General features: G+C 37.2%; 1 protein-coding gene across 1 annotated transcript; it reads right to left on the bottom strand.

Annotated features, from left to right (window-relative positions):
• Positions 1–10777: 10777 nt before the first annotated feature.
• LOC128643657 (beta-2 adrenergic receptor-like) lies at positions 10778–11791 on the bottom strand. Its single transcript, XM_053696484.1, has one exon. The coding sequence runs from the start codon at positions 11789–11791 to the stop codon at positions 10778–10780; it is 1014 nt and encodes a 337-aa protein (XP_053552459.1).
• Between the last annotated feature and the right edge of the window lie 6534 nt (positions 11792–18325).

Genomic DNA, 18325 nt, shown 5'->3' on the forward strand with positions numbered 1-18325 from the left:
AACGCAAAAAAAAAAATACTTCTTGTAATAAGGACGCTACCAGATACCAGTGGAGAGGAGTTTGCATGCAAGCAGGAGCAGTAATTACCTCTCCACTCGTAATCTAGCCCTTAATAGATTAATGATCAGTTCTACCAAGTTGGAAAATTCACTTTCCCATATTCATTAATAATGTGTTCAATATAATTATATAGCACCTTTTTTATTGCGCAGAATGTGTATTTGTTCCAGTTAATCCACAGTAAATAGGAAACCTGCTTTAATTAAACAAGAGTTTATTAAATAAACTTCCTTTTGAATATACTGCAGGAAAGCCGGTTCCTTTGTTGCATCTGCTGATAAATTTGTTGTTATTATACTGTTTTGTCAGCTTTTCACGTGGGCCAGTAGAATAGTGGCTACCAACAGTGATGTAGTAGTTTGAAATTCACGTGACCCTCTTTAAGAAATGTACAGTTTAATTCATTAATAAAATAGTCTAATTCTTTAAGAAAGAAACACAAACTTTTAACATTGGTCTGCAAACTAATCCTTATTTCAATGCGCTGAAAAATGTAAATGAAGAATCTTTAAACCGAAAACGTTTTTTAGAAGCAGCACATCTAACCTCTTGTTAATAAAGATAATCCAATAGCTTTTCTTTATAAACATCTATATACAACAGTATTACAAAGATATGATTAGCAATGCAAGTTTTAATAAAGCTGAAGATTAAAGCAATTTTTCGCAAAAGAGAGCAACGCCAAAATAAGGGGTCATCATCTTGAGTTGGTGGGTAGAAGGTTCAGAGGTAATTTAAATATGAACTTCTTTAAAGAAAAGGAGGGTAATTCCTGGAAAAGACTTCCAGTAGAGGTGGTAGGGACAAATACAGTAAGGGAATTCAAGAATGCCTGGGATACACCTAAGGCAGCATAAGATAAGGAAATAAATATGGGCAAGCCTGGTTGGCCTTCTGGTTCTTATCTATTATCAAAATGTATCTTTCTGTGTAACTGCTTGTCCCATGATTGAAAATTAAGTGAATCCGAAAAATCGCCTTAAAATTACAAGGTAGTATTCACAATCTGTCTGGATGAAATACACACTCTTCAGGCGGTGCGTGAAATGTTGTAGGAAAATATACGCAGATAAAAATGTTCACGCTTCAGGAAGACATATTGGCTTGGAATGCCTATTCAAAAAGCAAGTGAGAATACAAACACGCTTGTATTGTCGCTGCAAATCTTCCTCACCTAATTGCTGGCGAGAACCATTGTAAGCAATACAGGAAATGGTGCCAGACCGTAGTGCAGAGAAAAAAATACTTGTATATGCATAATACATCAGTTTGTTTTGGGTCCAAATAAAGATGTAATCTTTTTATGTGTTTTAGGCACACAGATAACCCTTTAAATTAAAGGGACACTGAACCCAAATTTTTTCTTTCATGATTCAGATAGAGCATGCAATTTTAAGCAACTTTCTAATTTACTCCTATTATCAATTTTTCTTCATTCTCTTGCTATCTTTATTTGAAAAAAAGGCATCTAAGCTTTTTTTTGTTCAGAACTCTGGACAACACTTTTTTATTTGTGGATGAATTTATCCACCAATTAGCAAGGACAACCCAGGCTGTTCACAAAAAATGGGCCGGCATCTAAACTTACATTCTTGCATTTCAAATAAAGATACCAAGAGAATGACGAAAATTTGCTAATAGGAGTAAATTAAAAAGTTGCTCAAAATTTCATGCTCTATCTGAATCACGAAAGAAAAAATTTGGGTTCAGTGTCCCTTTAAGTTACAGAAAAAATACTGAAAATTAGAAAATGTTTTTAATAATAACACCCATGAAAGAAAACCATCAGAAAAATAAAAGCACTCCAATTGTTCTGCTTGCTTTTTTCAATCAGTGCTTGAAAAGTCAACACCATTGGTGCTTATATTGGCAGCATTTCTATATTGAATATGTGCCAAAATACAATGTATTTAGTGCAAACCTGCTTGAAAATACGCAGAATCTTTTTTAATAGAGGCCTATAAATGAGCTCAGTTTTCATTTGAATAAAGTCAATTCTTCTTTGGTTTAAACTTTAAAAGTCACCTTGAGCAAAATATTGTATTTAAACTCTAATATGCTGTAAGTTTGAAATCATTATTGACCAAAATATCAAACCAAAAATTAACAGCTTGATTGTGGCAGTAATAATTGAAATACGATAATAAAAACAAAGTCAGATGAAAAATGAGGCAGAGAAAATAGTCTGTAAATGATTTAATTAGGACCTGACAAACTTGCTAAACATTTCTGAACCAACACAAACATTTACGAGACTAATATATATAACTAAGATTTAACCCTTAACCCATAACGTGATTTAATATTTCAATTGCAAGTAACGCACACAACTGATCTAATCACATAAATCAGTGTGATACACAAAACATGTGTGAACCCCTTTATTGCCAGTAACATACACACAAGAGTGGTTTAACCTACCTGCCAGTAAGGTAGTAATAAATAATCCTCCAGATTGCCAGTAACAGACACATTACAGCAATTTATAGTGATTGAACGTCTTAATTGCTCCTAACACAATTAACAGAGACTTAACCCAGTGGTTGCCATCAATGTCTTCATTTCAATCTTCAGACCTGACCAGTTCTTACTTACCAGATCGAGTGTCCATAAACTGGAACTTGGTATGCTGACTTCTGCTGTCATATAAAAGGGAGAGGGAACAAAGAGTTAATATTGAACCTGGCTGTTGTGTGTCCACTGCAGGAGGAACCTTCTCTGGTACACACATTCCCCTTTTAAGGACCATATAAGTTCCTAGAACCTATTTTGTAGGTTACATAATAACCTGGTGCCTTGTATTTAAAGGGACAGCAAACGTTGGGTAAAATTTTATATAATTCTGCAGAATTGCATTTGTAAAGCGTGTGGTAACAACAATTATCTCCAATAAAATCTATGGATATGTTTTATGTTACTCCAGTTTACAGCAATAGAGACTAGTGGCCTATTTAAGAATGTGCGAGCGGACATGATCTGCATTTATCATTGCACCAGCAGTTCTTGTGAACTGCTGGTGCAATGCCGCCCCCTGCAGATTCGCGGCCAATTGGCCGCTAACAGGGGGTGTCAATCAGCCGATCGTATTGGATCGGTTGATTTCTGGCGATGTCTGTCCGCCGCCTCAGAGCAGGCGGACAGGTTATGGAGCAGCTGTCTTAATAACTTCTGATTCTGGTGAGCCTGAAGGCTCGCCAGAAACACGGGGCATCAAGCTCCATACTTTATATTTCTGTAGTTGCCCTAGCAGAAGAGGTTAGATAAGAGAAATCTAGGTTTCAAAATGTCAGTACCCATTACCCAATACAAACTCAGGTGAATTGGAAAGTCCACAATTTCAGAGTTAAACTACATAAAAGGAGGTTCAAGTGAATTATAAAAGTATGTTACAAAGTTATTTCCCCAAATGTGTTTTTAATAGCGACAAGCCTCCAAAAGCTAAAAAAAAGCACCATAGTTTTCAATGTAGTCACAGCTGTTTAAATCCATGTTTACATACAAAAATAATGCAATAACTATACTATGACATTTTCCAACTGGCATTTCATATAAAAGTCCTTCATTGTTGGAAAACATGCCATGAGTGCATTGCAAACTGGTCAAAATGTTTTTCTGGGTAGGTAAGCACCATCCCAAGGACCAGGCACCTAAATCTAAGTGTGCCACCGCTATTAAACAGAGTACAACCACAATTTCTGAAAACTCCTTGTAATGGTCTGAGTAATCACCTTGTATGACACTTGTGGCAGCTGGGGTTTGTAAAAGGAGAATATCTACAATAAAACTTCTGTATCACATTATGTTATAACTGGATAACTGGTGTAATTAAAAGTTATAGGAAACCTGAGTGCCCTGTAAAAAAGGGACACACTGTTTTACCACATACTCCCTTCAAATCTTCTTGGAAGTTTTTCCCTAACAAATGGCACACTAAGCAGGTCTGGTTTTACTTGTGTGGTACCTGCTGCTAAATAGCAGATTTTCCATACCTGTTGGGGATGTTATTGGACCTGCTTGCTGCAATACGCACTACTGTATACTCAGAACTCCTAGTTCAAAGAAGAAGGGAGTAAGTATATTTTGACAAAAATGTGGTTTGGGCCAATAAACATTTTAGAAATTATATTAACTGAAAAAATATAAACTTCTGTATAAAAAAATGTGAACTTACTACTAAAAATATATATATATATGTTGATTTTAGTAAGATGCTTCACTATAACATTATACAGCCCCTGTAATGTACATATGTAGCTTCATGCTGAATTGCAGTCCATTTGAAACTTCTATAAAACACATTCATGGTTCAGGCACAAATATTAAACAATCTGAGAAAGTTCAAGGCCAGAAAAAAACAATAAAGAGCTTTAGTGAGAGCCTTGGGCCTTATGTTGGACAACTCTATTGTTACACTATCCGTAACCCCTGGTAAACAGCAAAGCAATAGAGGCAATGACGTCACTATATGTTTTTTTTTGTGAAAAACTGCCTTGTGAGTGAATAGTAGATGGGATCAGATAGTTGTAACATATCTGTTACCTAGAGGTCTGGCATTGGCATAAACAGAAGCTGGAGACTGAGAACAAAGCCTAAATCAGACAAGAGTTCCTGAATGAAGATGTTAAGTCTTATAGTAACACATGGTTAAACAGCAATCCAGATGAACAGCAATCCGGATTAAAAGCAATCCAAATTAACAGCATGTTAGAAAAGGTCTGACTTGTTTCGATCCCCAGACTGTAATCATAGACCTTGTATTAAATAAATGCTGCAGATACTGGTGGATTTTTGAAGACATAAACATTGAACTGTATTGTTTAAGTCTCTTTAGCTTGTACAAACTACTTATACAGAATCCCAGGACATTTTAGCGCTAGCCATCTTTAAGCACTTTATTAACCACGTATTGCCCCACGGAAAGACACAACTTGATTTATTAAGAATAAAATCTGTAATTTGAAAATAAGCTCTTGTGTGGTATACTAAATACAGTAAAGGCCAAATGATCAGACACAAGTGATCTGACAGGCAGCTAAGACACCCCATCTGAATATTTATATAGGTATAGCAACACAACTTAGGGTATAAGTTCAGAGTGACGTTATATTTATGGAACGCTGCATGTGTCATCATCTCCCTTACGCGCCTAAATACATCCCATGATGCTGTAGAACATGTCTTAGTGAATTTCAGAATGACCTTTTCCGTCCTTCTAGTCCACATTTATTCTCCCCATTTTTTTAATGTGTTTTTTTCCACTCTATTGTCACAAAAACATGGAAACAGCTATTTAAATCTTAGACCTTATTTTACCTATCCTATATATGTTAATTTATCTTTTCTATTGTCAAACTCCACTCCAGTAATAGGCTGGAAATTTTCCATATAAAAATGATACAACTTTCAGCATATGAAACACATTAATGCAACACAAGTATTTCTTTAAACATAGAGAGCCAGGTTAAAAGTAGAGTGGTATTTTGCGTTTTCGCTATAGCAAAAACTCAGCTAGAAATAAGATATTTGTTCTTGTCAGGTTGTGCTGGTATAACAAGTTGAAAGTAAACTTTTCTTTGCTCTAGAGGTAAAACGACTAGTGCAAAAATCCGAACTTTGAATATCGCCTGTGTGTTCGCGTATTCCCCCATGGAAGTCAATGGAGAAATAAAAGTGAAAAAAGACCTAACACCCCACTCTCGCGCAAACACCATAACATTTTCTCATTAGCACTAACCCGACATGAAAATATGAATATTTCATATTTCAATGTTTTTTACGTAACCAAATATGTTCTATTTATTCATAAATACATAGTTCTACATATATTTATATCTATATCTATATATATATATATATATAGATGATTATATATAGGTATATATATATATATATATATATATATATATACACAGATGTATATATAGGAATATCTATTTAGAAATACTTAAAACATATTCTACTATGTACAGAACACAGGAATGTAAAATATTTGCAGTAAACACATAGTTAAAAATTTAAATAAATATGAATATTGCATACATACTTAATGGCAATATGTATACATATATATGTATGTGTTTATATGTGTACATATGTCTATAAATACATATATACACATATAAATACATTAATACATATGTACACATATATAGACACACACACACATATATATATATATATATATATATATATATATATATATATACATACATATATACATACCCATCATTAGACATGTATATGTATGTATCTCAATGTTAAAGCCCTTTGGCGCTCAACTTCTAACATCAGTGCAATTTAAACGGAGCGCAAACTATGATGAAATTGTTTGCATGCCACTTGTAATCTAGGTCAGAGTCTATTGTAAATGGTGGATGTTTTTTAATCATTTATAGCTACAAAGAAATGTAATTAGTGTTACATCATTTTGTAAAATGTACTGTAAAAAAATATAATAAACAGTATCATTCACACGGTTGTATCCCTAAATTAACAATTGCAGACATTTAGAAAAATGCAACATCAGTCAGTTTAATATAAATATTTATTTTACAGCAAAACAAACACAATATCCATCATAATAGTATAGTATTGTACAGCAAAAATATTCACAAATTCCATTCTAATAAATGGACATAATATAAATATATACAGAGATAAATACTGAAGGTATAAAACTATGGTCCAAGATTGCAGTCTGAGCAAAACAGCAATTTGTATATATTTGAGAAGGAGAGAAAAAGAAAAACAGAGAAGCAGAGAGAGAGACAGTGAGAGAGAGGAAAGGAAAGAGAGACATGGAAAGGAGGGAATGAGAGGTTGAGGGGGGAAGAGAGAGATGACAGAGAAAGGGTTAGAAGAGACAAATCTATATGAGCCTAAAAACATAAGAGAGAGGCATAAAGATAAGACCATTTGATAGGCAAACACATTGGTTATATTCTAAATTGTGAGATTTTGCATTTCTTTGATTTGCCCCATCATGCCCAAACTTCAACCAGGAAAAGCCCATGCTGACACATAATGCCCAAACTCCCCCCAGGAAAGCCAATGCTGACACATAATGCCCAAACCCCACCCAGGAAAGCCCATGCTGACACATAATGCCCAAACCCCACCCAGGAAAGCTCACTCTGACACATAATGCCCAAACTCCGCCCAGGAAAGCCCATGCTGACACATAATGCCCAAACTCCGCCCAGGAAAGCACATGCTGACACATAATGCCCAAACTCCACCCAGGAAAGCCCATGCTGACACATAATGCCCAAACCCCACCCAGGAAAGCCCATGCTGACACATAATGCCCAAACTCCACCCAGGAAAGCCCATGCTGACACATAATGCCCAAACCCCACCCAGGAAAGCCCATGCTGACACATAATGCCCAAACCCCACCCAGGAAAGCCCATGCTGACACATAATGCCCAAACTCCACCCATGAAAGCCCATGCTGACGCATAATGCCCAAACCCCACCCAGGAAAGCCCATGCTGACACATAATGCCCAAACTCCACCCATGAAAGCCCATGCTGACGCATAATGCCCAAACTCCACCCAGGAAAGCCCATGCTGATACATAATGCCCAAACCCCACCCAGGAAAGCCCATGCTGACACATAATGCCCAAACCCCACCCAGGAAAGCTCACTCTGGCACAAAATGCCCAAACCCCACCCAGGAAAGCTCACTCTGACACATAATGCCCAAACCCCACCCAGGAAAGCCCACTGTGACAAATAAAGCCCAAGCTCTGCCCAGGAATTCTCACACGCACCTATTATGCCCAAACTTAAAAAAAAAAGTGCACTTGCACTTTCTATAGGACAAATGCTGGGAGCTATCTAATTGTGCCATATGTTTTACTGATGTGTCAAATACACCATGCAAGTACACAAAGAAAATTATAAATATGATAGGAGGAATTATAAGGAGCAATATTAGTTTTTATAGCAGGAAGTTTATAGAGCAGACATAAAAAAGAGAGATAAAGAACAACATGAGAAGTAAAAAAAAAAAAAAAGGGAATTAAATTGAACTAGGGGTTCTTGGGGGTAATTATATTGAACACACAGAACTACAAAGAAGGATTTATGGGGAAATAAGTGGATCTGTACGTTGGAGTTATAGACAACAATAGGAGATAGGAACATGTTAAAATTGAGGAATGCCAAATTTTAATTCAAAGTTGTTATACAAAGAAATAAGAAAAGTTACAAATTCTGAATACAGCAATAAAGGAATATTTATAAATGAGTAAAGGGAAGAACAGGAGGAGTTAAATACAAGATTAATTGGTCATTAATTAGGTCTGCATGCATCAATAACGACAGAATATACCAACACTCTTAAAACCAGACAGACCTTCTACTTTCTGCTATAAATGCTACTTAATAAGAGTAGAGCAGCTAGGGTTATACATAGGCACATACAGTATGTGCATAGAAAAAACAGCCATGGCAGAGTAGGCACTTTCATACCTGTCTCGTTGTCTTAAACTCACATTAAAAACACAGTGATTGGAAAAGCATTATGAAAGACATTTATTTCCCTGTAAATAAGCTGTTTCTCAAGAAAGGGGGATTTGTGAAAATGAAGAACAGACGTCGTTTTCCATAACACAGGGACAGATGGGAGATCCAGTTTGTATGAAACACTATAAAGAGTTATATTAGTCTATGGGGAAGGGTAAAGCAAAAGCTAGAGTGGATCTTTAAATAAAGCAAATTAATCTGAAAAATGCTACAACTGTTTACAACAGAGTTATTATATATGGTTAAAAGTTATAAGATACATAAACCTAGCTTAGTTGTGAAGCCAGAATATTTTGGACAACATACAATATACATCTTACATTTGAGCTCCTGTTTGTTTATATACAAAGCACTGTGTACTCATCAGCCTGATTGAGATCAATGCTGATTACTCAATGGGTAAGGTTGTTCCATCATCCCCTAGCTCTCTATGGAGACATTATATTCTAACAATGATGGCAAAAAACAGATCAGCAACCAGGCAGCATTTCTATACAGTTTCAGCTCCTGAGCTCTCAAGAACAGATTGATGCAATATACAGTAAGGAGAAATTGCTTCACTAGAAAGCTAGTTATTTTGTGTCAGTTCTCAGTTATGTTTTGCTGTTGATAGCTTATCTTGTTCTAAATCATTAAGTCCTACATTGCAGGTACCATTAAGATTTAATCATTTTTCCCCCAAAAAAATATATAAAGCCTTTTCCCAATATCCTTTCATTCAAGTTCTTTCTATACTATACCAGAGAAATAATTTGTAGTTGGTTAACAATGAAGGAGTTAACAGCCAAGGGGGAAATAAAAACACAAATCCCAGCCACTGTCTTACAGTAAAGTGATGTTTCTAGATGCCCTCAGGAAGGAGATAGTCAATATCAGCCTCTCTTCTGCCGTATGACCACCAGGCACTAATTCTAGGAAGTATAGTTCTACAATAAGAGCTTTATATTTTAAATGTATAGTTAAAGGGACAGTATACACTCATTTTCATATAACTGCATGTAATAGACACTACTATAAAGAATAAGATGCACAGATACTGATATAAAAATCCAGTATAAAACTGTTTAAAAACTTACTCCCCCAGTTTAGCTCTGTTGAAAAGGTAGCTGGAAAGCCCACTGCAAGTGGAAAATAAGACACTCCCCCCCCCCCCCCACCCCGCTTCTTTTGCATATGAAAAGACCCTTTACACAAACAGGAGCAAGCTGGAGTAGGTATTCATCAGTATTCACATAAAACTTTGGGGCTTGGTTAGGAGTCTGAAAATCAGAGCAATGTTATTTAAAAATAAGCAAAACTATACATTTAAAAAAACAAACAAACAGTATAGACTTTATAAATAGATTATCTACAAAACATTTATGCAAAGAAAAAATGAGTGTATAATGTCCCTTTAAAAAAAAAATCCATTATAGAATGGCTTACTGAGTCTGTAAAGGTTCACAAACTGCAAAAATTATGAGAGTAATGCAAGGTCAACACAAGAATTAGGGGACCATATTTTAGACTCTTCACCTTAAAGGACCAGTAAATACAGAAGATTTGCATGATCAATAAATGCATAAGAAGACAATGCAATAGCACTTAGTCTGAACTTGAAATGAGTAGTAGATTTTTGTTAAATAAATTGCAAAGTTATGTCTATTTCCTCTCCCCCTGTATCATGTGACAGCCATCGGCCAATCACAAATGCATATACGTATATGCTGGGAATTCTTGCACATGCTCAGTATAAGTTGGTGACACAAAAACTGTAAATATAAAAAGAATGTGCACATTTTGTTAATTGAAGTAAATTGGAAAGTTGCTTAAAATTGCCTGCTGTATCTGAATCATGAAGTTTAATTTCAACTTGAGTGTCCCTTTAAGTGTCTTGGAATCTTTAAGTTTTAGGAGGAAAAACAATCATGCTATTGCAGGATTTAGAAATCTGATGTACTGGACCAGGCTAAGAACTGCAGTCAAATTTCAACAAATCAGGAACATGTAAACATAATTTGATCACATCCTAACATAAATAAAATGTTGTTAGAATTTATATATTACATATATATGGACATAGTTCAGCACTATGGCTGAATCATCTTATGTGTATTGTCAATTAGTGAATCAGGAAAGTGCATAAATCCCATTCCTGAAAATTACTAGAAAGTTGTATTATAGATTTATCATACTGTGAAATCAGGCAGTTTCTGGACGAAATATCTCCTTGAGAACAGCCACACATTGGGAAGAACTGTCCTCTTTAGGAGGAAATGTGGGTCTCTGCTGCTGGCTTGGAGACTTTAACACCCTTTTGCTGAACAGCTCTCGAACACCTTGTCTGAATCGTATATCCCTGGCACTGTAAATGACCACATTCCAACAACTGTTGGAAGTCAGGATCCAAAACGCATAAAAGGAAAACTCACACCAGCTATAACCAAGGACATTGCCCACTACAAACACTGCAATGGGGCCAAAGGAAGCAGAGAAGGCAAATGTGAGGATTCCAATTGTTTTGGCTGCAGTGATGTCCGAAAATGACACTTTGCTACAGGTGCTCTGAGCATCCATCTCCAGCTGTTTCCTCAACTTACAGTACTGCCTAATTGCTGCAAATGTAATGAAATTGATGATAAAGGTGCTACCCAAGAGGGAAAAGTCAAAGACTGGAAAGAGGAGCATGATGTTCCATCTGGAGCCCTGGGGCTGATTACTGGTGAAAGCATAGTTGCACATTTTGCTGCAGAAATTGTATTCCAGTGTTATGTCCCTACTGAAAAGCAAGGGCATCATGGCTAATAAAAAGCTGATAAACCAGGATATGATAATGAGATATCCAGTTCTCTTCCTGGTAATCACCACCTTCTTATGAAGAGGTCTTAGCACAGCAATGCTCCTTTCTACTGACAGCAAAAAAATAGTGGAAATAGAGACAAAAGTGCAGCCAGCAAAGAGGGGTCCCATGATGAAGCAGGGGATAATAGAGATGAGATCTGAAGGAGTTTCTTCTCCATAGTTTTCTAGCCCATAGACAATATGTCTGGCTTCCCTGTACACAGAGTAAGGCACCACCAGAAGTCCTACAGGCAAGTCTGCCAGCGCTAAAGAAGTTTTCAAAAAGCCCTGGGATGTCCTATGCTGTTTGGTCCTCAGAAAGACAAGGAGGCTCACAACATTTCCTAGTGTGATGGTTACAATAAGAAGCACCATTATAGAGATTTTCAAGGTGTTACTTAAAAGTGCAGGATTGCAGAAACTGCTATTCCACGTGGATGTATAATTTTCCAGCATTGAAGAATCAAATCAAGCGTTGCTCAATGTGCAGAATACATCTTATAGTGTCCGTTTGTCCGATGCCCCTATAGATGTTTAGAGACAAAGAGCAGGGTGAATTTCCTAGAAACATCTTTCTGCTTCAGATGTACATGGCAGGCAGAGCATCCAAACACAGGTAAATATTTTCAGCACAGAGCAAACAGTGGCGTTTGTGAGTCGAACTGAAAGCAATATAAACACTACACACAAGATAAGAGGTTTATGGAGACGTACACTGCAATCACCATTTCAAGAGCATTATTAGCTTGGTTACTTCCCATAGAACAAGGGCACTGTGGAGTGTTTGCTTTTGCACTGAAAATTAAGCCAAAGAATAGTGTTTAAACACAGAGAACTCACCAGCTAAAGATGTGAAGAGCTGTAAATCAGATCCAAGAAATCAGTATAAGAGGAAGATACAGTGCAGGAGAGATCTTATGTCAAAATTGCAATAAAAGCCTCAGGAAAAATTAATAATTATAAGATATTTCTCTGTCTACCTCTCATCCTCTATTCAGACTTGTTATTCTTTATTCATTAATGTCCTCTGTTGCACTACTTTTCAGCATAGCTCCTCATCCTTCTGTTTCTCTCTCTTTTGTCTTTAACCCTTTGATTTTTTTTTTCTCTCTCTCCCTCTGGTTTTCTTTCTCCACCCACTGTTTTTTCTCTCCCTCTCTATTTAGTTTTCATATTAGTTTCCCTCCCTCTGGTTTCTCTCAACTCAATATTTCTGCCATCCCTTTCTAATTTTCTATCCTGCATTACTCTTTATGGTTTTCTTCCACTTTTATCCCTCTAATCCAGATTTCTCTTTATCTCTCCCCCCCTCCCCTTCATTTTCTTCTCACCCCTTCTATGGTGTAATCTTTCTCTCACTCTTCGTTATTGCTGTTTCTCTCCTCTTAGTTTTAATCTCTCATCTCTTTTCTCCCTCTGCCTTATTTACTTTCCCCTCTCTCAGTTTTCCCTTCTTTCTCTCAGTTGTTTTCCCTTCTCTCTCTAAGATCTCAGCTTTTCATTCTCTCTCAGATCTCAGCTTTTCATTCTCTCTAAGATCTCAGCTTTTCATTCTCTCTCAGATCTCAGCTTTTCATTCTCTCTCAGATCTCAGCTTTTCATTCTCTCTCAGATCTCAGCTTTTCATTCTCTCTCAGATCTCAGCTTTTCCTTCTCTCTCTTAGCTCTCGGCTTTTTCCTTCTCTCGCTTAGATCTCAGGTTTTCCTTCTCTTTCTCTCAGATCTCAGCTTTTTCCTTCTCTCTCTTAGATCTCAGCTTTGCCTTCTCTCTCTCAGTTTTCCTTTCTCTTACTCAGATCTGTTTTCCCTCCTCTCTCTCAGCTCTGTTTTCCCTCCTCTCTCTCAGCTCTGTTTTTCCTCCTCTCAGCTCTGTTTTTCCTCCTCTCTATCAGTTTCCCCTTCTGTTGTTTTCTCTCACTCAGTTATCAGTTTTCCCTTCTCTCTCAGATATCAGTTTTTACTTTCTCTCTCTCAGCTCTGTTTTCTCTCACTCAGTTCTCAGTTTTTCCCTTCTCTCTCTCAGCTCTGTTCTCTATCATTTAGATCAGTTTTTACCTTCTCTCTCTGAGCTGACTGTTTTCCCTTCTCTCTCAGATATCAGTTTTTACCTTCTCTCTCTCAGCTCTGTTCTCTATCATTTAGATCAGTTTTTACCTTCTCTCTCTGAGCTGACTGTTTTCCCTTCTCTCTCAGATATCAGTTTTTACCTTCTCTCTCTGAGCTGACTGTTTTCCCTTCTCTCTCAGATATCAGTTTTTACCTTCTCTCTCTGAGCTGACTGTTTTCCCTTCTCTCACTCATGTCTCAGTTTTTCCACCTCTTTCTTTGGTCTTCTCTGCTATCTTTGCTTCTCTATAATTTCTGTTACCTCTTCTTACTCCCCTAACTACATTTTCTCTCTCTCTCTCTGCCCCCTATGATTCCTGTATATTCTCAGGTTTACCCTTTCTCTCTTGTTATAAATTCTCCCCTTCCTTGGGTTTCTGTTTGCTCCTCTCAATCAGTTTTCCATTTTTTTCTTTCTAATTCCTATATTTTGCCCCTCTCTCACATTTATTCGCTCTAATCTCCTGCTATTTCTCTCTCTTTCCTTCATTCTTTTTTTTTAACATTTTTACATAAACACACACTATTATCTCCCAGCATCCTATTCATTTGTCACAATGCTTATTTTGGTAAACTTTATAACAGATAGAATTATTAAAATATTTTCTTTTAATTTCTTTCATTTCCTTACTCTTATTGTTTTGGTTTCTTCATAACCTTTTTCCTCTCTTCATTACTATTTTTCTCTTCCTCTCTCTTCTCTGCCTTTATCCTATTTCTCTTAGTATTAATCACTCGTTCCTTCTCTTTTTCGGTTCCTTTAAACACTGTACAAAGAATCACACTTTGTCTTTGTATGATACATGCAGAAAGATTCCAGTTTACATGCATGTTTGGTTTTACCACCACTGTTAGAAGCACACATACACATTTACATTTATTTTCAAGCCAGGTTAGCTAGCAAATTCTGGCATTATGGTAAGTACAGTATATGTTTGGTAGCAGTGGGCTAACTTACACCAATCATAATATACTGAAAACAATTAATATGCTTAGAAACTATATTTAGGGGCTTTAAGAATATGGTTTGGGTTATTAAAACATATATATATATATATATATATATATATATATATATATATATATATATATATATAGTCTTCCATTTTGTCAGTCCCACTGATAAACATAGGGGTCTAATGGCCGTGTAATGGTATTGGCAGGTCTCTCCAGTACACTGTGGGACTCAGCTTCATCTTGCAGAAATGTTAAAAAGCTATCTGATAAGAAAATAAAAAATCGAATGACTTAAATAATGATGTTCCAGCGATGAGCAAAATTTGCTGACAGCAACATTAGCATCATACTGGGTTCCCTCAAGACATTAGTTATCCAATAAAAATATTCTGTTTTTATATTCTGTGCCTATGCCATCTGTAGTATAATGAAAGTATGCTATACATATGCTTTGTTCTTTTAGTATCCTTTGTTGAAAAACATACCAAGATAGGCTCAGGAGCAGCAGTGCACTACAGGGAGCTAGCTGCTGATGGTTGGCTGCACATATATGCCTCTTTTCATTGACTTGATGTGTTCAGCTAACTCCCAGTAGTGCATGTGCATTGTTGTTCCTTCAACAAATTATATCAAGAAAATGAAGCAAATTTGATAATATAATAAATTATTGTTTAAGATTGTAAATTAATTTATTTCATGAAGGTGAGAGTCTATGAGTCATCACTTGTGGGAATTCCCCTCCTAACCATTAAAAGGAGGCAAAAGACACCCCAACCTACCAGAGCTTTAAATCCCTCCCACTTTTGCTGAATTCTCAGTCAAGTAGAAACAGAAAAGCTGGAAAGATGAAGCAGGGCAAAAGAAGTACAAAAGTGGGGACTCTCACTATCATGAAATAAATGAATTTATCATGTAAGCATACATTTTGTTTTCTTTTATCAGGTGATGAGAGTCTATGGGGCCGATTTATCATTTGTCGGACAGACATGATCCGCTGTAGCGGATCATGTCTGCCTGACATCGCTGAATGCCGACATCATACTCTGTCGGCATTTAACATTGCACAAGCAGATCTGGAGACCAGCTTGTGTAATGCCGCCCCCTGTAGATTCGTGGCCAATCAGCCACTAGCAGGGGTTGTCAATCAACCTGATTGTATTCAATTGGGCAGATTGATGTCTGCAGAGGAGTCGTACGAGTTAAGAAGCAGCGGTCTTAAGACCGCTGCTTCTTATCTTGTGTTTCCGGCGAGCCTGAAGGCTCGTGTAGAAACAGGTGCATTAGGCACCATTCAGGCAATGGTAAATCCGCCCCTATGAGTCATCACATATTGGACTCTATACCCCAGCAGTGAAGTCCACAAGATAACTGTAAAATAGGAGGGGACAGACAGTTAAGGCAGAGACGTTACTGATCAAGCGCTTTGGCTTTAGCTTGTTTGGCATTTTCACCCAGTTGAAGTATACCATTGTCGATATGTTTTAACCTTATGGAATAAAAGTCAAGTTTTATGATTACATCAAGGCTCACGGATTCTACTTTGATTATTTGTCTTTTGCTGGTTTCCTGTGAACCTCACTGGAGCACAGCACACAGAACCCTGTTGGAGGCTTCTACCAAATCTGCCAGTGATTGGATTACATGGTCACGTGTATCGTGACGAGTCATACACTGCTTCTCAGCCTGTTACGAGGGAGGAGGAATTAGGACGTCCAGTTGTAACAGCACAGTTTTGTCCAGAGATTTTCACCTGCTTGCAAGGTTTTGGGAGGATGCCATGGCCCATGCAGACGTCTGACCTCCAGTTTAAATGTGTGAGTATGCCTGTATACGCACGCTAAAGGTAGCTGTAATACAGCCACAGAATTTACTCCACATACCAAGTGTATGAACAGACTATAACACTGATTAGTTATTGAATGTTTGACCTTTCACCATATGTTGAGTGGATGGGATAATCCACGGGAAGTTTTCTGTGACATTGTAATATTGCTGCACTTTATTATTAGGGCTCATGACGTTGTGTGCACAAATCTCTCTGTTTAATCAACAAATTGAGCCACAATCTAATACAATGACCCTATGGCTGACATAATTGGGCATCGAGGGGGTCTTAGCGAATCCTTATGTATTTTTGGAATGGTAGAAATGAACAGATATTTTGGGTGGTCAGTAATCAATATGGCTAACAGCAAAACTCTGTCTAATGCAACCTTGTATGCCCTAGTGGGATTTTTTTTGGCAAAATGGAGTATGTGTCAGTATCATTTAGTTGATTTAACAACTCTTCTCTGTAATATGAGTGGTCAAGGACAACAATGGCCCCGCCCTTGTCATCGGACCGTATGACTATTGATGTGTCATCACGTAGGCTTTGTAACACTTGCCATTCCTGGCCACTCATGTTAACATGATGTTTATCAATGGTATTACATCCCATATTAATTTCTCTGGCACATACAGTTTTGAACGTTCTAATTGCTGGGTGGGTATTGATGGGTTCAAATCTGGATTTGGACCTAAATTTAGAATGAGTGTATTTAGAGTCATATGTCTGGTACAAATCTCTGTCGCTGAAACCTAGTTAAATCTATCTGATTAGTAAAATCATCAATCTTAGGAGAGGGTACATAGTTTAAGCCTTTGTTTAAAAGAGAAATTTCTTGTTCATTCAGTACTCAACTACTGAGATTGATGATCACACTCTCAGCTATTATGTTTTTGTCTTTTCTTTGGTACCCCCCCCCCCCCCCCCCCATCGGATGTGATTTCTGTGTATTTGCCTACCTTCTTTTTTTAAAAGAAAGGTGGTTTATTCTGAGATCTGGTTTGTACCCTTCATTTCTTTCATGTAATTAGCAAGAGTCCATGAGCTAGTGACGTATGGGATATACATTCCTACCAGGAGGGGCAAAGTTTCCCAAACCTTAAAATGCCTATAAATACACCCTCACCACACCCACAATTCAGTTTTACAAACTTTGCCTCCCATGGAGGTGGTGAAGTAAGTTTGTGCTAGATTCTACGTTGATATGCGCTTCGCAGCAGGCTGAAGCCCGGTTTTCCTCTCAGAGTGCAGTGAATGTCAGAGGGATGTGAAGAGAGTATTGCCTATTTGAATACAATGGTCTTCCTCTAGGGGATCTATTTCATAGGTTCTCTGTTATCGGTCGTAGAGATTTCTTCTCCTACCTCCCATTTCAGATCGACAATATACTCTTATATACCATTACCTCTACTGATTCTCATTTCAGTACTGGTTTGGCTATCTACTATATGTAGATGAATATCCTGGGGTAAGTAAGTCTTATTTTTTGTGACACTCTAAGCTATGGTTGGGCACTTTATATGTAAAGTTCTAAATATATGTGTTTAAACTTATATTTGCCATGATTCAGGATAATCAGTATTCCTTCATTCAGACTGTCAGTTTCATTATTTGGGATAATGCATATGTATAAATATTTTTTTCTTACCTTGAAAATTTTCAATTGACTTTTTTCCCTGCGGGCTGTTAGGGAAAATGCTTCAATTTATTGCGTCATTCTTGGCGCAACCTTTTTTTGGCGCAAAATTTTGTCATTTCCGGCGCCGTAGTTGACGCCGGAAGTTTGTTCGTTGTTACGTCATTTTTTGACGCATGTGTGTTCAGATGTTTTTTTGCGCCAAAAAATGTGGGCGTCATTTTCGGCGTCAGAGGATGTGGCGTCATACTTGGCGCCAAAAAATATGGGCGTTGTACTTGGCGCCAATAATGTGGGCGTCATACTTGGCGCCAAAAATGTGGGCGTCATACTTGTTCCACTTTTTCTCACATTATTTAAGTCTCACTTTTTTGTTGCTTCT

The sequence above is a fragment of the Bombina bombina genome, unplaced genomic scaffold (assembly GCF_027579735.1).
Source record: "Bombina bombina isolate aBomBom1 unplaced genomic scaffold, aBomBom1.pri scaffold_827, whole genome shotgun sequence".
In the NCBI taxonomy this organism is placed as follows: Eukaryota; Metazoa; Chordata; class Amphibia; order Anura; family Bombinatoridae; genus Bombina; species Bombina bombina.